We start from the raw sequence: 24,907 nt of genomic DNA on the forward strand, positions 1-24,907 counted from the left end.
CTTCTTGCACCATTGGGTGGCCATGTGACAAAGTTCTGGCCAATGGGACCAAATCGAGAATCTATTAACAGTTACAGGAATGCTTTTGTTTTTCCCAATAACAGGGAAAGACACAGCTGGTGCCACCCACCTCCCCTTTTTATTTGCCTTGAAGGTGGGCACAATATCTGAAGCTATAGCAACCCTCCAGTGACCTGCAGGGGACAAGTATGAGGGAAAGACTAAGATAATCCCAGACTCATTGAACGTGCCAGGCCACTGAGCCAAGGCCAGCAGATGCCTACTTTTAGGCACCTTGGGCTGTGATAAGTGGAAACCTCTAGTTTTAAAGGCACTATGAAACAAGTTTTCTTACTTGTAGTTGAATGCATTCTAAACCTATGGGGTCTATCTGATGCACTCCATCCATCCTTTTTGTCAGACCTGGAAATACGCTGACTTGACTGCTTTGATAGTTCCCTGATGCTTCTTATTCTCAGAGTTACAGCTGTGTGCTTCTTCAAGCCCCAGTGGGCAGCCCATACAAGAGCATGTTAGCACACACTCCCTTGTTGTGGCCAGTGACATTATGACAGATATGCCAGCTCTCTCTTTCCATTAACTTTTCTGCCATACATGGAGCCCACTAGACTGTTACGGCATTTCACCCATACCATTCAGGAACGGTGGGAAATTATAGCGGCTGGTTCTGGTCCTCTTCTACTGAGAAACCCTATGTGACAACTTTTGCTATACCTTGTGTGGGGGCAGGTAGAAAGGAGGGGAATGAGAGGACATGGCCTTTGCAGCATCGCACTGCCCTTCTTCATACGCCCCTCCTTTATCTTGACTGGACGGCAGAAACAAACAAAATTCTGTTGCTTCTTTTTCCCATATCATATGTTTTTGGTCTCATACAAGATGGTGGCTTTTGGCCTAGGAATGTGGTTTACTTATTCTCTTTATGGATGAGTCCGATTACAATAGGTGCTGTGCCTCCAGCTGCCAGATGGGGGAGGTTAACAATTCAACTGGAGCACTCCTTCCAGATGATTCTTCAGAGCTGCAGTCTCATGGAGTCATTTCCCTAACTCAGACCCTTCAGTGGTTCTACCTCTACCTCACTCCTAGCGTGGAGCCCAAACTTCCTACCATGGCTTTGAGGTCCTATCTTTTCTTTTAAAACTTCCCTTTCATCACTCCTCTCTTGACCTCTCTTGATGTGTTTCATTTCATACCCAAGCTGACCAACTGAGTAAGAAATTCTTGGTGGACGGAATCTGGGCATTTTTGGTTTTTTGGTTTGTTTGTTTAATTCTATAGATGAATCTATTGCATAGTCAGGAGATGGGAACCAGTAGTGCAGGACTTTACATTTCTCAGAGCATTTTCACATACATCATTTAATTTTGTTCTTAGAAGAATCTTGTGNCCAAGAACAGGCAGGATATTTGCTTTTCCCAGTCTTCTTGCACCATTGGGTGGCCATGTGACAAAGTTCTGGCCAATGGGACCAAATCGAGAATCTATTAACAGTTACAGGAATGCTTTTGTTTTTCCCAATAACAGGGAAAGACACAGCTGGTGCCACCCACCTCCCCTTTTTATTTGCCTTGAAGGTGGGCACAATATCTGAAGCTATAGCAACCCTCCAGTGACCTGCAGGGGACAAGTATGAGGGAAAGACTAAGATAATCCCAGACTCATTGAACGTGCCAGGCCACTGAGCCAAGGCCAGCAGATGCCTACTTTTAGGCACCTTGGGCTGTGATAAGTTTGTTTGTTTGTTTAATTCTATAGATGAATCTATTGCATAGTCAGGAGTTGGGAACCAGTAGTGCAGGACTTTACATTTCTCAGAGCATTTTCTCATACATCATTTAATTTTGTTCTTAGAAGAATCTTGTGATATAGGTACAGCATATATTGATATGCACATTTTACCAATGAGATGAAATGAGGTCCAAGGAGGTTAGGTAGAACTGGGCTCAACTTTGAGTATTCTGACTAATTCTAGGCTGTTTCCACTCCACACTGAAATTTTTATTGCTAGTAGTATCACATTATGTCAGTTGTTCTAAATACTTAATTCTCTCCTGATTTTAAAGAAAATGTAATATAATTAGTAGCTCTATGATTTGGCCTCTGATTGCTCATTAAGTGGAATAATAGCCACCACACAGCTGTTATCCCATAACCCTGTTTATTTCCTGTATAGTACTTTTCATCATCTGAAATTATTTATTTTTTGCTTACTTACTTGTTGGTCTTGTTCTCCCACTAGAATACAATCTTCACAAGGAGAATGAACCCATTCAGTCTAGAACAGTGCCTTCCACTTAGAAAATGTAACAGCTATTTGTTGAATAAATAAATGGAATATTCATTTGTCACTTTATCTCTTTGCATATGGTTTATCATTAAATTAGAAGTGAATTATTAATCTAACAAATCATGAACTTAATCCTAACTGAAAATATTTTTCATATATACATAGTAATAGTTTTAATAAACATTTTCTAACCAAACATCCAAGCATGAATGAATGAATGAATGAACTTCCATAACATACAATGAAGCCATTTAATATAGAGTGCATTTTTAAATATTAAATGGCATGTTTAATTTTTGCTTGGCATATTGGGTTTTTTTGTTTTGTTTTACTGGGAGGCTGGTATATCAAATACTTTTGGATATCGTAATTACTATGGTCTGGATGAGTTCCCCCAAATTCATATGTTGAAATCCTAACTCCCAAAGGTGAAAGTATTAGTAATTGAGGTCTTTGGGAGGTGCTTAGGTCATGAGGGCAGAGCCCTCATGAATGGGATTAGTGCCTTATAAAAAAACGGTCTCCAGAGAGATCCCTAACCCCTTCCACTATGTGAGGATACTGTGAGGAGATGCCAGCCAAGAACAAGGAAGAGGGCCCTCACCAGAAGGCGACCATGCTGACATCTTGATCTTGAAGTTCCAGCCTCCAGAGCTGTGAGCAATGTATTTCTGTTGTTTGTAAGCCACTCAGTCACTAGTATTTTGTTCTAGCAGCCAGAACGGACTGACGTCCATCAACTCATTTATCTGTCCCTATTAAAGGGAGCTCAGCTCTGGAACTGATATATTTATAATGTGATTTTACTAAAACTACTATATTTGGGTAGCTCCTGGCATCTTTCATTAAACTGAAGTTGTTCAATTACAAGTGTTTGAGGCAAAGAGAGTTTTCAGCTTTCAATCAGAGGGAAAAAAAAACAGTGCAAGTCAACCTTTAATTTTTAAAGAAGAAAAACACTGTATGGATTTAATGGATTAAAATAATGTTCTGAGTGTTGGGTTTCTTATTCCCAGTTACCGGAACTCCTACAAGAAGAACATTTGTGTGGACATGCTGCGAGATGGTTATCATAAGTCCTTTACTGAGCTCTTCGCCCTGATGGAGAAGTGGGATGCCCTGCGGGAGACCGCGAGAGTTAGGTCCCTTTTGTGGCTGCAGAGACCTCTGGAAGAGCAGCCTGATAAGCTGGATCGTTTCTACCACTACCTGACCAGGGCTGAGGCAGCTGAAAGGAAAGGTGAGTGGAGGGTCTGTGGGCAGCAGTGCTGCAGGAGCCCGAACAGTGAGCCTGAGGAAAGATTCCAGAGTGTTTCATGTATGAATTCAAAACATTAAGACACCTGAGCACAATCCATTCTAGACATCTAAGCATCTTCATGAAATACATGATAGGGAACGCTGAATCACAAAGCTGTCCAGACACAGGGGCATCCTGCTGATGTCATTCCAAGCCAGGAAGACAATGCATAGCACCTGATCACATCTCCAGAATTTTCCAATGTCATGAATACAACTCTTTCCATAGTTTTAAAAATATATAGTCTGAATATTGACTTTTACTAATGAGATACTTTCAAAGAATACTATAACTTGAAAATTGTACTGATTTTCTAGTATTTATATAATGGAATTTGAAGGTGTTATCTGTAAGTCCTACAGATTTCAATCAGAGAATTTTTATTCGTGAATACTGAGAAGACACGAAAAGCCTGCAATTCACAATTATGAATAAAATTGTTAATTTTATATTTTCCATCACATCATTCCTAATAAATTCCCTTTTTTGTATCCAAAACTTTTCCAGAAAGTCAGTGTTTCAAGTATTGAAGATATTTTAATCTCTACTATAATTATACTGATATTGTTGTCATAAGGCTTTCCTAGTTACACAGTAGGAATTAGTCATTTTATATGATCAAAGAAAGGAAATCCTAAAAGTTAGCATATAAATTTGGTGGTTTAAATTATTATTTTCTTCAACTTATTGTATGAAAACACCATAGGACTCAAAAAGAGAAGCTTGGGCCCCAACAATGCCTATATTTCATTTCAGGGCTTCCTATGGGAAAATAGAGTATTACACAACTTTTTGGCAACCAGTGCTACAGTGGGGAAAATTAATGGGGACATGGAACGGTATTGCAGCAAAAGTCTCTCAGCCTCTATAGTGGAGTTAATACATGTTTCCCATCAGGTTGTCACCTGGCTTACGAATAGGAGATATACAAAAATCCTAATAGCACAAGTGAGTGAGTGTGTGTGTGTATGTGTGTGTGTGTGTAGAAAAGAGGTGAATATTTGTATTATGAAAAGTATTTAACTGCAGGATTGACGTTAAAAATAGAATCCTTTGGCGAATTTTGAAATGTGGCATCTAATTTCTCAAGAAATTAACTGTTATAAATAAAAAATGCTATCGTAAAAAACTTACATTCTAGTTTCGGCTGCAAATTCTGAAGTGATATTTGCACTGAAAATAGAATTGAGCAAGATAAAATTTTCCCATTAGTCATTTTTTCAAGTTGAATTCATCATATTCACTAAGTGTTTTAAAAAGAGGCTTTCATTTGAGTAGCATAAATATGAGCCAAATACATCACTTGTTACCAAGTGTTATAAATACGAGAAATTTGTCATAAAGCATTTTGTAATTATAAGGAAACTAAAAAGCTAAGTAGTCTATTTTAAGGTAGAAAACATTTTAATTTTTTATTAAAGAAAAGTAACTAAACATTTAAATAAAACTGTTTCTCTGATTCTAAAAGTTAACAAAGTCTAAACTTTATAGTAGTCAATATTTTGTACACATGGTGTAAGTAAAGAGATGTTTTCTTTACTGGGTGTCTTTATCATATATTCATCATAACTGAGTTGCATTTGTTAAGTGAAATAAAATTACCTCTTGCTCAGAATAACTCTTCTGTAAGGTTATCTCCTTCAAAATGCACTGGTTTTTGCCTGGTTGAAATATAGAAAATGAAAATTATTGCAAAAAACATTGTTGGAAATACTTCAGTTGAAGTACATGTGAATATTTGTATGCTTTTTAAAAAATTTGTAGAATTGTTTTCACATTTAACACATGAACTTTATTGAGGAAAAATTGTGATAAGAGTTAAAAAACATCCCAGAAAATGGGATAGACACATTCACTCTTACTAACTTGAATTAATCCCAAATCTTAAAACACGATCATACGTGCGCATGCGTGCACACATACTCTTAATCTAGAATATAAATGTTACTGGTGTCTCAGGATTCCATCCTATATGGTCATGAGACATACGGAATCTGAGAAAAATTTTCCTGAAGTAGCGTATCTCCAAGCATTCTCATTGCTTCTCATTGGAAAGACTATCACTCTAGGGTCACAATGAAGTTCATTTAATCAAAGCTATGGCACTAACAATAGTCATCTTGGGTCAGTTCTGTCTTTTGAGACTTACAGACAGGAACCTAGAGTTATTTAAATTACTCTGCAGAACATCACTTGCTGTTTTATAGCAAAGAAGTATTTTAAGTAAGCCAGTCATTTCTTTTTCAATTATTTCCATTTCTTAAGGTGGGGTTTTTTTGTCCCTAATAACTTTTTATATATTACCCATTGTTGTAAATCATCTCTGTACCATCTGTAATATTATGATTAAGGCCTTGTGCCCCATGGGGCTAGAGAAGAGATGGCAATAATGGTAATGGGCAACTGAATCAATAGATAATTCAAACATTATTTACGCTTGACTTTAAATTATTGTTAAGGGTTAAGCAGCAATTTTTTAATAACATTTATTTAAGATACAAGCAGAGTCCCATAGGATCTTTACAGGTTTTATGTAAAGTAAAACAAAAATAATTATCTGGTAAAATAAGTTTGAGAAACACCAGATGAATTAACATGGACATTAAGCAGGTTGGTTTATCGCAGGACTTACCAGAGCCTTTAACATGCTGATGCATATTGTGTGGTGAGTGAAAGAGGGAAATTAGCAACTGCATTTTCCAAATTTATTTCATCATGGAATCTCCTTTTTAGATAGCACAATGAATACTGATCTAAATAATAAACCAACAATAAAAATTATTTTCATCTTGTATATATCTGCTGAAAACTCAAGTAAGTGGTCTACAAGCAAGGAGATAAGGCTGCTTAGAATGTAAAGGGTACAGCCCATATATTTGGATTGTCCAAAGAGTCAAAAACATATTCCTTTATACTTAATACTCTGAAAAATACTCCATTTTTTTCTGTAGAAAGAGAGCTTAGCTGACTAGTGGTCTCTAAATATGGAATCTTGATAACTTATACAACTTGTTCTAAAAAAAAACTTTATGAAATATTGGAAATGTTTTTCTATTAAGGTGTAATTACTGAAAATCATAAAAACTATTTTGGGATCACTTTTTTAAAAGAAGATCTTTATATAACTTTTTATAAATGGAAGTTATGGAATGCTTTACAGATTTTAAAAAATCATAACTCTAATCACTAAAGATGACAAAGAATATAATATTACAAAACAGACTTTTGTCTGCTCCACTCACCTTAGGTAGAAGGTTCACAATGCAAAGATAAAACTTAAGAGAAGTCAGTTCTGAGAGTGTTTGTTTTAAGTAAATAACTCTGGTTACTCACTGCTTTTCACCTAAGCTCTTGCCTATTTTGAGTAACCTTAAAAAGCAGAATGGCTCTCCAGAATCCCCAGGTCCTTCAAAAAATATTCAAAGTTAGGGAGACAGGGAGAATTTTTTTTTCTTTTTTACTTTAATGTTTAGGTATAACACTTATTTTGAGATAAATCTTAATTTCCTGTGAAATTATAAGGCAGCATATTTAAAGGAATGACATAAGTTTTAGAAATTTCTTTTAAACATTAGAGTCACTTATGTACAGTTCTTGAAAATTACTTTTTGTTGTAATCAGCCTTGTTTCTTTTTTTTTTTTTTCTGGGCCTTTTTATTTAAATCTTGTAGGAATACTAGTGGGCAATGTATAAATATTTTTCATAATTGTAATCCTTTCAGGAATATTTGAGTTGACTCTTCTGATTGCAGTGAATAATTAGTATCAGTGAATTCTAATAGATAATGATTATTATAAAAAATCCTTGGAAGAGTAATCCAGAGGTTACCACGTGTCTACAATTGTGCTTTCAGCACAGATGCAAAAAGACATAAAGATTATGAATTTGTTTATATTCACCAATAGAGTGGAGTTTATAGGACTGAGGCACAATTTATTAACACACACATTTTTGTCCAAGTTTATGATTGATTGTGGTGGGGTTTATAAGACTGATTCACAATTTATTAATGCACTTTTTGTGTACAAATAGGTCAGGTGCCACTTTAGGAAAAAAGGGAGGGTTTAAAAACTACCAACTAATAAACTAATAACTGTCTGAGTGAGAAGGATGATTAGTATTAATGGATTTTCAACAGAAAAAGATACTATTTTCATATCCTATCTGCTTTCTTCATTAACTTTTATTTATTGATTTATTTTTTTGCCATGGTTAGGAACATTGCTTTCTCTTGAATCTCTAAATACTCTTCAAATCTTTGATGAGAAAAGTACTTGATAATAACACATACTTACTTCTTCCACAAGAACTGAGAACAGTGCTAGTACATATATTATCATGACTTGTGTCTTATGTAAAGTCTAGTGTTTCAACCAAAGAGTATGTCAATTTCTCACATGTTCTAAGTTTTCAAAAAGATTGTTGTTGCTTTTTTCTTATGCACATCCTTTAATGTAAGTGTTTTGGTGGTTAAAATATGGTAACTGAATTTTGTATTTCCATTCTTAAAAATAACTAATCATGTTTTTAAAGAAAAATAAAAAATAAATGTGACTATGTTGGTTTGCCATTTGAAGGGACATGCTGTGATACATTTTTCTAAAGCCATTTATGTTTTTCTTTTAAGAATACTTTGAAGGTGTCTATAATAACTTGTATGCCCTGGCCTGTTACTTCAATAATGCTGAAGACAAATGGGTAAGGAACCACTTCTACGAACGATGTTTTAAGATTGCTCAGCTGGTCAAAATTGATGGTGGGAAGAAAGAGGCCGAGGCGCATGCGCACATGGGACTTCTCTTCGAGGAAGATGGTGAGTGGTCATTTGTCAGGCTGTCCTGGTTGCTCTGGAGGATTCAGAGTCCATGCAACCAGAAAGCATGTGGGGATTGAGAAAAAGACCTGAGGCATTAGTATAAGAATGTTAAGTTGTTGAGATTAAAAAGCAAAGGTGTGTGACTTATGGGCTCACCGTAAGTTTCCTTGCAGTCCTATGTCCACCCAAGCTCTCGGGCAGAGTTCCCAGCAGCATAATCACAAAGAGAAAGCATCCTCCCGTGCCCATCCATACATATCGGTCAGTGCCACATGCTGTACGGTTTTGAATTTTTTTGTCTCTCTTAAACAGTCCTCTGTTCATTTTAACTTAACTTCTCATGTCTGAAAATGGGAAAAAAGGAAGGCATATTTCATGATTTTCCTAGTGCCCCTGTGTCCCCTACGTAGTGGACCAAAAAATATCTCTATAATTTAGATATCACCCCATCGTGATTTTATAACAATTTCTGAAGGAAAGGTCCTTTAAAAGTAACTTCATACACAATATGTTATCTTAAGACGAGCCAAAGTCTAAAACAACAACAAATAGCATCAAAAACATATTTTGTATGGTGGTTTACTGAAGAATGCAAATAAAAACTTAAGAGTCAAAATTATTTATGGAAGGAATGGTGGGTAGATAATATGCAAAGAAAATATATGAAAAGACAGCATGAATAATGCTGTTTCTTTTCTCAAAAAGCTGTCTCATTTTCCACAAAGTTTTGACTTTGGCAAACAGTTAAATTAAAAAATATTTATTAATTCGTGTCTAGGACTTTATACGACTTTGAGAAAGGTAAAAAAAAAAAAGTTCTTGTGCTTTAGGATATTACACATTGTAATCTACAACACGGTAGGTGCCAGGAGGTGGTAGATGGTTGGTTCTGGGGCCATCTCGAAGGCCATTTTCAGGAATACCAGAAAAATTCAGAGATTTGAGAGATCATACAGACTAGATTCAAGGAAGGCATAATGGAATCAATAGGGACTGCTGGGGAACTTGGAAGATGCATAGAATTTAGGTAGATAAGGAAACAGGAATATATTCTGTAAGAGGGAACTACTAAAGCATAAACACTAAAGCATAGTTAGAGGAACTGGTAGGAGGAGCAATCTGTTCAAAGCAGAAAGGGTGTTTCTGAACAGTGTCGAGAACTCAAGAGTGGAAAGGTGAAATAGGGACACAGCCGTATTCAGAGTTTGGGTTTAAGCTTCTATATATTCATGGTAAGGAAAGGATGATATTACTATAATTTGACAAGTTATTTGTTAAAACATTTAGCCTATTGTTGAAAGTAGAATTTTGTCTTTCAATTTGTAAAAATGGGATAACTTCTTGGGCCCTTGGGCGGTGCAGTCGGGTAAGCATCCGACTCTTGGTTTCAGCTCGTGTCGTGATTTCAGGGTTGTGAGATCAAGCCCCACATCCAGCTCTGTGCTCAGCGTGCAGTCTGCTTGAGTTCTCTCTCCCTCTGCCCCTCCCACTCATGCTCATGCTCTCTCTTTCTCTCAAATAAATAAATGTCTTTTAAAAAAATGGGATAAATGCTTAAGTAAGGTAAAATTCTTCCTTAAGCTTTTAAAAACTATTCTCATTTCATAGGTGAGGTAGATACTTTTTCAAACTTTTAAAAATTATTATCTTCACTCTGAGGATGAGAAAACTGGCACAAAGAGATTAAGCTGGTTAGTAGTGAAGCTAGTGTTGACTAGTCAGCTAGCTTCAGGGCCTATAGTCACTGCTCTGTGCAAACAAAAGAGTGCTTTACTTTCATGATGTGCTAATTATGAAAATATATATTAGAATATAATTTAGCATGTTTTTGTTCTCTACTTTAGGAAATTCCCCCCATTGAATAGAATAAAAATGATTTTTTGTTTTGTTTTGTTTCTGTAATTGGAGCAATAATTTTCTGTCATCTGTAGTAACAAGTCAGATAATTAAACTGTCCACTAACGGTCCCAAAAAACAAGTCACAGAAGAAATAAGACATAATATATGAAAATAAGGCTGAAAAAATTAGGGCTACATTGATGAAAATGTAAGACTGGCCCAGTGGGATTCAAATATTCTGAATTTTTGTGTAAAGTTTAATTGTGATTTTTAAGATTTAGTTTGATTCAAAAAAAATTATTGCAGAAAAAAATGCCTAACAAAATTTGCCATCTGAACATCTATGAGTACAGTTCAGTAGTGTTTAGTCTATTCACATTGTTGTGCAATCTGTCTTCAGAACTTTCTCAACTTGCGAAACTGAAACTCAATACCCATAAACAACTTCCAGTTTCCCTCCTGATTTTTTAAAATCTCTGAATGCATTTCTGTTGGAGGGTTTATTCATTTCTTCCTTTCTTTATTCATTTATCTATTCATTTACTCAGCAACCAGGTACCATGGTTGCCCACATCATTTCAGTGACTGAAGACGGGGCTGAGTTTGGGAAATGTGAGGGTGGGGCCGCTGTGAGATTACATTTGCGGGTCCCTGGCTTGCTCATATTTCCATGCCGCACCCTACAACACGATAAAATGCACCCATATTTCACAGCTAATAGAATATTTTGGCTGTGAAATTATTTTTAAGTTAGATTGTATTTTTTGTTTTGCAACCATTTTTTGTCAGTTCCAAAATATTTTTCGATGCCCTCAATCAGTTCATAGACCCTAAGAGCCATGCCTTGATTGCCTGATGGATAAAATGACTGAGTTGGTGTTGCTTAAAATTCCATAGATGGACTTTGAGTATTTGAAGTGTCTTGCAATGGTGAAAAGCATCTGTGCAGTTTTTGTAATCTGGGTAGAATTTTCACAAGGAGGGTAGATTCGGACTACTTAGAATGTGTGGCTAGAGAGCTGTGGGGACTCACCTGGCTGTAGGGTTTCCCTGAGGTGATGGAGGTGTAGCTTCCGCAAATCTGAGCTGATTGGTCCAGACAAGCAAATGGAGGCCCCACAGCAACAGCTAGGCAGCAGCTGTGCTCAGGGGCAGGGGTGCCCATTCAGGTTAAAGCAGGAAACCAGCTGGCAGATGGCAAAGGGCAGGTTGTCAGGGTCCAACCAAGCAGGCTGTAGTCCAGGGCATGGCTCCAGAACCCTCAGGAACTATAGAGCAAATGAACATGGGCAGAAGCCATAGTCACAGGGACTGGGCACCTGGGTGCAGTCAGGGCNCAGGTTGTCAGGGTCCAACCAAGCAGGCTGTAGTCCAGGGCATGGCTCCAGAACCCTCAGGGAACTATAGAGCAAATGAACATGGGCAGAAGCCATAGTCACAGGGACTGGGCACCTGGGTGCAGTCAGGGCCAGTGTGCAGCCCACTGGCACATATGGGACCAGAGCCTCACCCAGAGCCCCCTGGCCAGAGTCGAGCACAGGTTCTAGTTCCCATTGCTGTTCAAGATGAAGCCCTAGTACACAATGTGGTCTGATTTCCATTGGCTAAAGGGCTGGCAGTCTCATTCTTCATGTCACATATCTTCAGACTAGAGCTGTGGTAATAGGCATGAGTAGTCATGTACTGACAAGTACTTGTAGCAAATCAGTGGCTGTATCTTCTTTCAGAATTGTGACCTACTTATAAGGACAAATGGACAAGTAGCATTCACATGTCATCTGTGGAGCATTGGAGAAAGCTCTCAGACAGTAGGTTAGTAGGAGATGTGCCCGTACATTCTAAAGCAGCACACAGAGGTCCAGCAGGGCCAGACGTCAGATACTGGGAGAGAGGGTTTCTTAAGAGACTTGATTAGGGAAACAACTGGCTCTTCCCCGGGGTGATCTGGGTCCAGGACAACAATGCCAGTGACATGGCAGAGCCATAACTTCAATACTCTTCTGCCAGATCATCATTAGCGGTTGGGTCCAGCATCAGCCCCTTCCCTGCCATGGTCAGGATGCTGGGGTCCAAGCCTTGCAGTTGTGGTCTATCAGGATTGGGGTGGAGATAGCAAACTCGGACAGGGTTGACCACATAAACATTTATAGTTGAGCAAGTACCAACACCTTTCCCTTTTCCCCACTTCCAGTGATTTAGGATCTGGGCTCAAACCTTGCTTTTGACCAGATTAATGGATCTAGCACTGAGGCTAGCTGGGTTCTATGGAGTCTTACAGAAGGCCAGTCTCTTTTCTGAAAGGCTAGACTGGAGGGCTCAGTCTTGGGCAAGTCAACCCTTAATTTCTGTCCACCTTTTTGTCCTGTTCTTCCTCTTCCAATTTAGTGCATGGCTTGTAAATATCATCTCTCAATGGCAGCAACCCGTTCCCTTTCAACCCATAAGAGCCCTGAGTCTAACTTTTGCTATGGGAGACCAGGAGGATGATTAGAAGTAGATGTTGGGTGACAACCCCAAAATACTGATCATGGTCACTGAAAACAGTCAGAGGAAGAACAAATGTAGGAAGAGCTTAGGCCATACACATCTTCTAGTTCAGGAGGCCATCATCTGTGATGTTAGTGCAGGGATTGGGTAATGGCTAACCAAGTTCAATAGCATTGATCCCAAGCTCTCGCATTGACAGTGGAACTTCTGAAGATGGTTGTCCTGGTTGGCTTGCCCAGTTCAGGTCCTAGAACTACTGCTGACAGTCAACTCCATGGACAGATTCTAGGTAGTGCATCTCAGTGCAGTTCACCAGGGGCCAGAAGGCACCAGGAGCTAGGTAGTGTTATGAAGACACTCTAGAGTGGCTTCCACTCTCCCCTGATATATCCAAGTAGTAGAAGGTAGATCCAGCAACAGATCTGTGGAGAAGCCCACCATTGTGAGGGACTGTCCCCCTTACCATCATGATCTCATGAAAAGGAGTTAGAATTTAGGAACCCATTTATCCTTGTCTTGCTGATGTTCAGTCAGCACTTTTCCCTAATATATTTTCTCCCCTTTATAGTAATCATAGAAAAGACACTGCTTTTCATTTTTTTTGTATGAATTTTAATGGGGGCAGTGGTTCAGCTTTCCTCTCAGTGAAGTGTCCACCCCATCCAAGGCAACTTCCCCCAATATCACTAAAAAAGAAAAACGAATCCTATTACTGAGAGTCTTAACTCCATAGGTGTCTCCCTACTTAGGATTTTTCAAAGCTAGTTCCTGTTAATAGTCACTCGTTGGCTTTCCTGAACACTGGCCACAACACCACCAGCAGACTCTTCCCATTCCAGTCTTGGTCTTTGATTTATTTCCAGTCCTCTGACTTGCTTCCAGAAGGCCATGGTATAGACCTGGACAGATGCCCAGTTTGCTGGGACAACTGCCATGCTAACAAGGTAATTGGTCAGCAGCGCTCACAGCAGGCCTGCTGGAGCAGCACTGCTCTGAGAGAACTCACAGAGACAGGAAAAGTAGCAGGTGCGCTGGTTGCCCATTGCCCTTTCATTGGATGCTGTATGTTTAGGGAAGTATAATCACACCCCTGGTGTGACCGGGGACAGACACAATAGCAACATGACGTGGCAGAGCCTTCACACAAGCCTTACCCTGCCAGCTCAGCATTCATGATTTGATGTTGCACAGCCCCTCCCCTGCATGATCAGCAGCAGAAGGGGAGAAGAGAAAGGGGTGGGGGCTGAGGTCTCTGCCTATGGTTGCAGCCATAGGATATGGCATAAAAATAGCAAGATTTGCCACACAGGCATTCATAGTTGGGGATCACCAGTCTCTCCCCTGTCAGGAGAGAGGGACTGCAATAGATCAGAACTGATTGTCTTAAAAGCACTGAAGCTGAATGGTTTCCTTAGAACTTTGCTGAAGTCCATCTTCTTTTCTAGAAAACTAGCCTACAAAGATCAGTCCTGGACAACTAAACCCTTACTCTTTAAATCTTTAAGTTCTGCATACCAGAACATAAATGAACATAAAGAGACATGGCATAGAAGTGTTAGGCATAGAAGTCCTGTCCTTTAATAACTAGGACAAAGATAGGACCATGAGCAAGATGGTAAGCTTCAAAAAAAGCTCCAACCCCAAAGACTAGATGTTTTTAAGAACTGACCAAAATAGAAGAGAACCAGAGAGTTAAAGTAAGAGTAGATCAAATCTCAGTCCTAGAAGAATGCCTGCTAGACACTGAAATCGAATGAAGTGCTGTTCCTACCAACTGCCCCCCAACTACAGGTAGAAGTAGGGGGATTCTACCAGCACTGAGTGGCACAGAGTACACTCATTGCACAGAGAGGCAAAAGCAGACTGTCCATTCTGCTTACCTTTGAAAACCAAGACTAGGGTACCTGGGTGGCTGAGTCTGTTATACGTCTGCCTTCAGTTCAGGTCGTGATCCCTGGGTCCTGGGATCGAGTGCTGCATCAGGGTCCTGCTCCTCAGAGCCTGCTTCTCCCTCTGCCTTTCCCTCTCTCTCTGTCTCTCATGAATAATAAATAAAATCTTAAAAATAAAAACCAACACTAAATAGACTGCTCCTAAATGGGGGATGTAGGGAATTCAAGGAAAACATGGCATTTATCTGAAGACTCAGGTAAAGAACAAACTAGTAAAAGTGATCATACTAGGAAGATTCTCGTATCTTCAGAAAGATACAGGTGGAAGACAAAAAAGCCTAAGTATAGAACCAAATGAGTTGAGAATGAGCCCCAGATGAAGTATGGAATGCTTTAGCTAAGATGCGTTGGTAGAATTAAACTATGGAGTGGAAAAAATAAAGAGCAGAACTGAGCCAGTAGAAAGTTGACTCAGTGGTGTTGAGGACAAACTTGAAACACACTTCCAACGTGCAGAAGAAAGATGGAGATGGAAACAATGAGAAGTAGTAAATAGGGAAGTTCCTGAGGAAGAGTACACAGTAACTGAAACGAAGACTATAACCAAAGACATTTTAAGGAAACCTTCCAGACCCTAAGAACACCCTCACAATGTACAGATTGAAATAGCCCTTCGTGCTTCAGTCAAAAATTATGAAGAAAGATCCATAACGAGACAAATCCTGGGTAATTTTTTGAATGACTTCGATGAACACAGACCCCTACCTGTGTTCAAAGACAAAGCACAGATTGCCTGCATTGTAACAAAAATTAGGACTCAGTTTTCTCCTTTGCAACAGTAAATGCCACAAAAGAAAAAGAAGGAAAGTCCACGAGGCTGGAGGGGAGGAGGAAGAACAGAATGCTGTGAAGCTGAGAACTGAGAGCAATGCTACAGAGCTACAAAGTTCTGGTGCCTGTATGAAGCAACAGGCAAACTCCAGAAAGCACACTGTGAAGGTCTTTTCCATGTATATTCTATTCTCCTATTCAACAAGAGAAATCAAAAATAAAAATTCAAGAAGAAAGTCCTACTATAAAAGAACTGACAGTAAACACTGAAACAATTAAATGTAGTTAAGTCTACAAAAGAATACATGTCAATAATTTTGGAAATAGAAGATGCACATGGGGGATTGGGGTAGACCGGTGATGGGTATTAAGGAGGGCACATATTGCATGGAGCACTGGGTGTTATAAGCAAACAATGAATCATGGAACACTACATCAAAAACTAAGGATGTACTGTATGGTGACTAACAACATAATAAAAAAATTAAAAAAAAAAAGAAGATACCCAGTATAAAAATTAAGTATGGTTTTCATTTTTCTCTTCATGATTTTCTATATTTACCCAGCATTCTGCAGTCATACTGACTTCTGTATCTTACTTTAAAATTAAATTTTATGAGAAACATTTGAAAATAAACTATAAAAATCCAAGTGGAAAATATAGACAAATATTCATTCGGTCTTAGATAGGAAAGACCTTCAAACATACAAACAATTGAACAAAGCACATATGAAAATGATGGGGTTCACTGAGGAACCATTATATTCTCTCCCTGCTCCAAGTTCAGAACTGATTCAGAAGAAACGTGGGAATCAGATTATAATTGTTAAGGCTTATGGGGGAACAAAGCTTATATCTCATCAAGTCAGACTCTATTATCTTCCAGAATTCATCTTAACCACCTAATTACTGGCAGACTGGTCAAGCTGAGACTCTCCTGCAGGTTCAAAGCCTGTGCCTCTGAGCTTCAGGGTGGAGTTTGGTGGTCAAACCTCCTTGAGAATTGAGTCCAGAGAGGATGAGAGCTCAGCATTTCACCAGCTTATGTCCTTTTCCCCCTCCTTGATGAGAAGTGAAGGGGGAAGGAGAGAGGGAGTCCCCTCATGGAAACATGGGGCTAGGGGAATAGAATTCCCACTATCAGAAACAAGTATTGAGAGATTCGACACATACTTTTTAAAAATTGTTTATTAAAGACCTCATATGGTGAAAAGATAAATCTGGGAAATAATTTGAAAGAAACGTGATAACAGATTAATATTATTATTATTTCAAGAACATTGACCAATTGGCGAAAAAACCACATAACAGCAATACAGAAATGGTAAAGGAACTAAGAAGAAAATTCAAAGAAGAAATTCAATTGGATAATAAACATGAAAAAAACCAAGATCAATAATAAAAAAGCTCTAAGCAGTCACTTCCAGCCTGAAGCATGGAGGAGCAGATGTGAGTCTTCCAAGCTATCTATTTTTGCCATGGCGACCTTGGGGGACTTATGCTAAGATGATGAAACCACAAGATGGAAAAAAGCTGGATCCCTGAATGAGTATTTGGAGGGGAGCTGCCCTGGAGAGTCACTCAATCCTCAGTGGACTTCATGTGAGCAGGAAAATTACTTTGTCTAAACCCCTGGGATTTCAGGGTCTATTTGCTACCACTGTGTGCGATCTCCAATCTCCCAATACTTATATGCCCTTATTGTGAATGAGGGATTTTACGAGTTCTGTGAATGGTTTTTGGCAATTTCTTTGAAAAATTCACACAATAGTCTAACACTTTCTTTTGGAATGTGTTATCTAATGTTTTTGTGCTTCCTTGTAAACTTCCATTTTAATATTTTTAAAGCTACATAAATCCCTCAATTTACCAATATAATTTAGTGTTTCAGAAATTCCATTTTACTTTTTCCATTATATGTTTCTTTATTTGAATACAATAGATGTGCAACATGTTTATGATCCAAAAATAAAAATATACAATATTTTAAAGCTAGTTGATACACGATGACTGCACCACAAATCTACAGTAGCATTTTGCCTGCTATATCGGGTCCTAACCTGCTTCAGGATCTCATGATCATCATTACTAACTCCTGAACTCAGGAGGACACAGTGGGCCCCTTGGCTGACCCAGTGTTGGAGTGTCTCAATCAGGAGCACAGACTCAGTACCTGATCATGGGTTTGAGAATTAGGATCCACTACTCAAACAACCTCTTTGACTCAATCCTCGATTCCTTTTTTTTTATATATAGATTTTATTTATTTATTCGACAGAGATAGAGACAGCCAGAGAGAGAGGGAACACAAGCAGGGGGAGTGGGAAAGGAAGAAGCAGGCTCCCAGCGGAGGAGCCTGACGTGGGGCTTGATCCCGGAACGCCGGGATCACGCCCTGAGCCGAAGGCAGACGCTTAACCGCTGTGCCACCCAGGTGCCCCAATCCTAGATTCCTGATTTCTTTCACTTAAATCTCTTGGAAACTCCCTCAAGCCCAACTCAGTAAGCCAGTGTGGAAGAACCAGCTGTTAGAGCAAAGGCATAAAAAGATCAGGCACAGTAGTTGTAGCTGTCGGTATTGAACACTACTCATAGACACTTCAGAAACTTAGTCAAATGAAGATGTTTGAGTTAACAGATTCTTTACATATACCTTACCTGAGAAATTAGGAACGTCTGATCTGCCATCCTCAAGATAATCCACCTTGAAAGTATCTCTGTCATCCAGTTCTACTTGAACCATCATACCAAGCAATAATTCATACAACTAGAAACATCTTCAAAATTTATGTGGACATTCCCAAACAGCCTTGCAGTACTGAAGAACAGCTTTAAGTAGTCTTGTTACCTGTACATCCCCATCATAAGCACACAGACTTTTGTCTTCTGAATCTGCTACAGTATTGCTCAGCCTGTAGAAATATTTGGTGGCCTCAAGCCACATCAGTATATCTTCCCAAGATAAAAAATCCCTATATCCCTGCCCACCACCTAATGTCTGTGGGCTTCTATATCTTGTATTTTTATCTCCCAGCTGCGCTCCAGCCTCAGGTCCTTGATCCTGTATTATAACAGTGGCAGTTCTCCACCATTTTTCTCATGGCTACAAATATGATTTAACACTGACTTACACAACTCTCCAGTGAGAATAGTGAGATTAAGCACACACATCCCCACCAAAGCTGAAGCAATAAACACCAACACTAATTTTGGGCTATGGTCAAAGGAAAGTAGTCTGAGGGTTCATGGGCTACCTATAGTTCTATAGCATTTCTCTCCCACCTAGAAAACATTGGAGTTTGAATGAACCAGAGTAACACTTAAAAATGGATAACGAGCAATCGACATTATGTGCTAAAAAAAAAAAAAAAAATTACACCATTCAGGGGGTGCCTGGGTGGCTCAGTCAGTTAAGCGTCCAACTGTCAGTTTCAGGTCAGGTCATGATCTCAGGGTCATGAGATCAGGCCCCCGTGAGCTCTGCACTCAACAGGGAGTATTGTGGAAGAGTCTCTCCCTCTGCCCCTCCCCTCACTCGCACATGCATGCATGCTCGCTTGTTCTCTCTCTAAAATCAATCGATCTTTAAAAAAGTACACCATTCAGAAAATTTGGCTGTTCGTTGTTGTAAAAAGTTACTGGCAGCACATTTTCGAACTGATCTGGACATAAAACTATACCTCAATACAGCCATTAAGAACTACTGGCTTAGAAGTAGACTATCCATCCGGAAGTTTGACTAACAAGTTTCTGAGACCCTTTTTCTCATTGCTGTCATCAGTCTAGTTTTCCTCCCTCTCACCTTCCCTTCATATGTCTCTGTGTGCACTCTATATTCACAAATCAATCATCTGCCAGCCCGTGAGACCCCATCCTTCATTGGACTGTGCTTCCAGTGGATCCCTTGGTAGTTCAAGGAGATCTCCAAACTCCACATTGTGAGCTGAACTCTATTCCCATTGGCAAAGGCAAATGAGGCCAAAGTCTGCAGAAACCAGAGAACTTTATAGCTCCTTTAGCAAACCTTTTCTCCTGACAGCTTTCCCAGTGACTGATTCTACTCCACAAAGCCCAAGGCCTGTACGTATGATGGAAATGTCACTTTCCCTGTTCATCAGTCCGGGCATTAGGCTAGTCGGAGGCACTGCCATAATGGCCAGGTCTTCTTCTTTCAAATGAATGCCTCCTGCAATGAAGCCTTTTAGGATTGACTGTCCTCGTACACAACCTGATCCTTCTGCCCTGTCTCTTCTCTCTGTGACCTCCGATTTGCCTTGGGCTTGAGCTCCCACATGTGCCTCATGTAGCCACGTCTGTGATTCTAGTTATCTCCTTGATAACTGGATGGCGTTTTTACACCCAGCTTGCAGTCTTTTCTCATGACATCACCCGTGGTGCTTTGTCATGCTTTGGTTGGTTTCCTTAGAGTTGGTGCTGCCAGCTCTAAGTAACTATAGCTAAAATACGACAACTATTGTATACATTGCTGGCACTTTCTATTTTCTCATTTGAGAGAAGATTTTCAGTCATTTTTGTTATGGGTTGAATTGTGGACTCCAAAAAGGTATTGAATTCTTTTTTTAAAAAAAATGTGGTGAGGTTTATACCACCCAAATCTATTAAATTGTTTCTGCATGCATGGCTCATATTTTCTTATAATAATGAAAATAAAAAAAGAATTAATGTATTAAATATCTGAATAAAATAAATCCTTGTGTCAAAGTGGGGTGTGAATTAGATAATTGACTTCTAAGAGAACTTTAATTTCCAGATTTATGATTTTAGGCTTTAAAATATCTTATTCCATGTGATGGAAAATATGTGCCTTTGTTTCTACTTTCTGCCACTCGTCTATCTTAGAATTAATATTTTCAAGCAGAAAGTAACTGGTTATATTATTTAAGAGACTACCTTCTTCTCCATTGGAATGGACTAGGAATCCCATAGATAATTACCCTGTTTGGAACAGATTTTACTCCTGTGTCCTTAGTGATGGTGAAAGAAATCCTGATGTTGTCAGGGCCAGCTTCATGATAACTGTGGCAAAACATAATTTAAAATCCAAAGGACAAAAGTGTATCTCTTTTTTTAACCATAAAGATACTGCTGATTATACTTCGTCATGTTTAAATTGTCTGTATGGTGATGGTAGCATGAGGAAGTACAGATACATTTTCTTTGAATCTTAGTTTGACTCTCATATTCTCTCTCACACAGCTACTACAGTTTTATTGGAACTGGCTGTTAGAGACTAAATTGGTCATACAGCAGGGTACTTAGATCCCCTTTCAGAAGCTTGGCAAATAACATTGTAAAATGTTTTCTATCTTAAATGTTAGCCCTGAAGATATGTGGTTTTATATTAAAATGCTGATCCACATTCTTGATCCAGAATTCCAATTTAACCAGCAGATTTTGATTTTAGATTAATGAAATATATACCAGTCTCTTCACTAGTACTTCAGATGGCTAAAATCTATTTGAAAGATTTCTGAACTTTGCACTCTCCACATTGCCATTGACTAGCATATTGACAACAAAACTGTGTCAAAGATGATACAAAATTTGTTTTTTTCTGTTTGTTTCTTTGTTTTTGCACCTGCATGCCCCATCTTGAGTACATATGCCAACTATAGTATCGGGCCCACAGTTTATTGTTAGTTAAAAGCCTATTACTACTTTCTTTATTCTTTCTAAATATAAAAAAAAAAATTGGATGGAAGGACTTCTGGTTGCTTATTCTAAGCTGTACATTCCGTCCCCAACTTCTACAAATGTGTGCTGAGATTATTTAATTTTAAAATATAATTTGATGGTTTTGTGCACTAATCATGTTTTATCTTCCTTCGATTAAATTGCTGTGGAATTTCATGTAGTCATTTGATTGATTGCCATGAATTGAAAGAAGAGTTGTCTCTTTTTAACTAATAATGCCTTTTCATATCTGTGTAATTCATCACAAGATACAGTTTCATGTTACCTGCCAATATTGTGTATAATATACACGTGCCACAATTTTTCTTGCCTTCTGTTATAACGTTTTGAATACATTTGAAAGTTCTTTTGTGTTTTGTTATTTAAGCAAAATATTGATAGAACAGGCTATCTTCTAAGAAGAGAGGATAGTTTCAATGTATGTAGGGACACTTGCAGAGAAATTCAGTGTAATTTATTTGTTATAGTAATGGCATTTTAATATCATGGTAAATAAAATTCTTTCTTATTAAAGCTTCTGTGATAATTGTTGAAATGATAGTGTAATATCTTTTATCATTTAAACCAGTAGTCTAAGAAGTTTGTGTTGCCTGAACCTGATCAAATGCCAGTTCCTCATTTATTAGCTGTATATTCTTGGGTAAGTTATGTGTGTTAGACTCTAAGTCTTATATTTCTCATCTGTAAATGGGATAATAGTATCTACTTATAGAGTTGGTTCAGGGTGGTAAGGATTAAATGAAGTAAGTTGACTGGCGTTTGTCCCTGGTACGTGACACACACTCATTAGATAGAATTGACTTTTAGTTCTAGAGAGCAGTGCTCATTTTTTAGTATTTTGACTAGATGGGATTTGGTGACTTTTTTTTTTTAACTTTCAATACAATTTAAATAAAAAAAAAAAAGCTTCACCCATTTCTCTCGCCCTTTTCACCCAATGCTTCTGGCAACCACCAATCTGTTCTCTGTATCTATGAGCTTGTTTTTTTATTTGTTTGCTTTAGATTCCACATATAAAAGAGATCATATGTATTTGTTGTACTTATTTCACTTAGTATAATGACTTCAGGGTCCATCCATGTTGTCACAAACGGAAAGATTTCATTCTATTTTATGACTGAAAATTATTTTATTATATATACATGATATATATCATATCCATTCCATTATATATGATATATATATCATATCATATGTATATCACGATTTCTTTATCCATTCATCCATTGATGGACACTTAGGTTGTTTCCATAGCTTAGCTATTATAAATAATGCTACAATGAACATGTGGGTGCTTGTATCTTTTTTAGTTAATGTTTTTGTTTTCTTCAGATAAATACCCAATAGTGGAAATACTAGATCATATGGTAGTTCTATTTTTAATTTTTTTTTAAAGATTTTATTTATTTATTTGACAGAGATAGAGACAGCCAGCGAGAGAGGGAACACAAGCAGGGGGAGTGGGAGAGGAAGAAGCAGGCTCATAGCGGAGGAGCCTGATGTGGGGCTCGATCCCACAACACCGGATCACACCCTGAACCGAAGGCAGACGCTTAACCGCTGTGCCACCCAGGCGCCCCTCTATTTTTAATTTTTTGAGGGACCTCCATACAATTTTCCATAGTGGTTGCAGCAATTTACATTTTCACCAACATTGCCCAAAGGATCTTTCCCCCCACATCTTGCCAATTCTTGTTATATCTTGTCTTTTTGATAGTAGCCATTCTAACAGCTATGAGATGATATCTCATTGTGGTTTTGATTTGAATTCCCCTGATGATTAATGATGATGATGTTGAATACTTTTCATGTGCCTGTTGGCCATCTGTTTATCTTTTTTGGAAAATGTCTGTTCAGATCTTCCACCTATTTTTTAATCACATGGTTTGGTTTTTTGCTATTGAGTTCTATGAGTTCTGTATATATTTTGGATATTAGTCCCTTATTAGATATATGATTTACAAATATTTTCTCCTATTCAGTAGATTGCTTTTCATTTTGTTGATAGCTTCTTTTCTGTGCAAAAGCTTTTTAGTTTAGTTATTTAGTTTATTTTGGGTTTTTTGCTTTTGCTTTTGGTGTCAGATTAACAAAATCATTACCAAGACCTGTGTTACAGAGCTTACCAAACACATATACCATATATTTTCTTCTCAGAATTTTATGTTTTTAGGTATTACATTCAAATGTTTCATCCAATTTGAGTTAATTTTTGTATATGGTATAAGATGATGGTCTAGTTGCTTTGGGTAGTATGGACATTCTAACAATATCAATTCTTCCAAACTATGAACATGGAATATTTTCTCATTTATTTTTGTCTTTTTCAATTCTTTCAATAATGTCTTGTAGTTTTCAATGTACACGTGTTTGACCTCCTTGGTTAAATTTATTCCTTGGTATTTTATTCTTTTTGATATAAGTATAAATGGGAGGTGTCAGATTAACAAAATCATTACCAAGACCTGTGTTACAGAGCTTACCAAACACATATACCATATATTTTCTTCTCAGAATTTTATGTTTTTAGGTATTACATTCAAATGTTTCATCCAATTTGAGTTAATTTTTGTATATGGTATAAGATGATGGTCTAGTTGCTTTGGGTAGTATGGACATTCTAACAATATCAATTCTTCCAAACTATGAACATGGAATATTTTCTCATTTATTTTTGTCTTTTTCAATTCTTTCAATAATGTCTTGTAGTTTTCAATGTACACGTGTTTGACCTCCTTGGTTAAATTTATTCCTTGGTATTTTATTCTTTTTGATATAAGTATAAATGGGATTGTTTTCTTAGTGTTTCTTTTTGATAGTTCATTATTAATGTATATAAATGCAACAGATTTTTGTGTATTGATATTATATCCTGCAACTTTATTGAATTTGTTTATAAGTTCTAACCATTTTTTGATGGAGTCTTTGAGTTTTCCTACATATAATATACCATCTGCAAATAGTTACAGTTTCATATCTTCCTTTCCAATTTAGATGCTTTTTATTTCTTTTTCTTGCCTAATTCCTCTGGCTATGACTTTTAACTTCCATACTATGCTGAATAAAAGTGGTGAGAGTGGGCATTCTTGTCTTTTTCCTGATCTTAGCGGAAAAGCTTTTGGCTTTTCACTATTAACTGTGATGTTAGAGGTGGGTTTGTCATATATGGCCTTTACTATGTTCAGGAACATTCCCCCGATACCTGCTTTTTGATAGTTTTTTATTATAAATGGATGTTGAATTTAGTCAAAATGTTTTTTCTGCATCTATTGAGATGGTCATGTGAATTTTTTTTCTTCATTTTGTAAATATGGTATATCACATTGACAGATTTGTGAATATTGAACCATTCTTGCATCCCTGGAACAAATCCCAAATCCCACTTGATTTATGTATTGCTTTGAAGATATTGATGAATTTGGTTTGCTGATATTTTGTTGAGGATGTTTGTATCTAAGTTCTCTAGGAACATTGGTCTGTAATTTTCTTTTCTTGTGGCATCCTTGTCAGGTTTCAGTATTGAGAAAATAATGACCTTATACAATGAATTTGGAAGAGTTCCCTCCTCTCCTATTCTTTGGAAGAGTTCGAAAAGAATTAGTGTAAATTCTTCTTTGAATGATTGGTGGAATTCACCAGTGAAGCTATCTGGTCCTGGCCTTTTATTTGTTGGGAGATTTGTGATTATTGATTCAATCTTACTAGTAATCAGTC

General features: G+C 37.8%; 1 protein-coding gene across 1 annotated transcript in view; it reads left to right on the forward strand.

Moving 5' to 3' along the window:
- TTC29 (tetratricopeptide repeat domain 29) overlaps nt 1–24,907 on the forward strand; it is a 241,196-nt gene that overhangs the window by 39,010 nt on the left and 177,279 nt on the right. Inside the window, exons 5-6 of the mRNA XM_034661550.1 lie at nt 3,328–3,551; nt 8,240–8,425. Coding sequence (XP_034517441.1) covers nt 3,328–3,551; nt 8,240–8,425 — 410 coding nt within the window. The remainder of the gene's footprint in view (nt 1–3,327; nt 3,552–8,239; nt 8,426–24,907) is intronic.

The sequence above is a fragment of the Ailuropoda melanoleuca genome, chromosome 5 (assembly GCF_002007445.2).
Source record: "Ailuropoda melanoleuca isolate Jingjing chromosome 5, ASM200744v2, whole genome shotgun sequence".
NCBI lineage: Eukaryota > Metazoa > Chordata > Mammalia > Carnivora > Ursidae > Ailuropoda > Ailuropoda melanoleuca.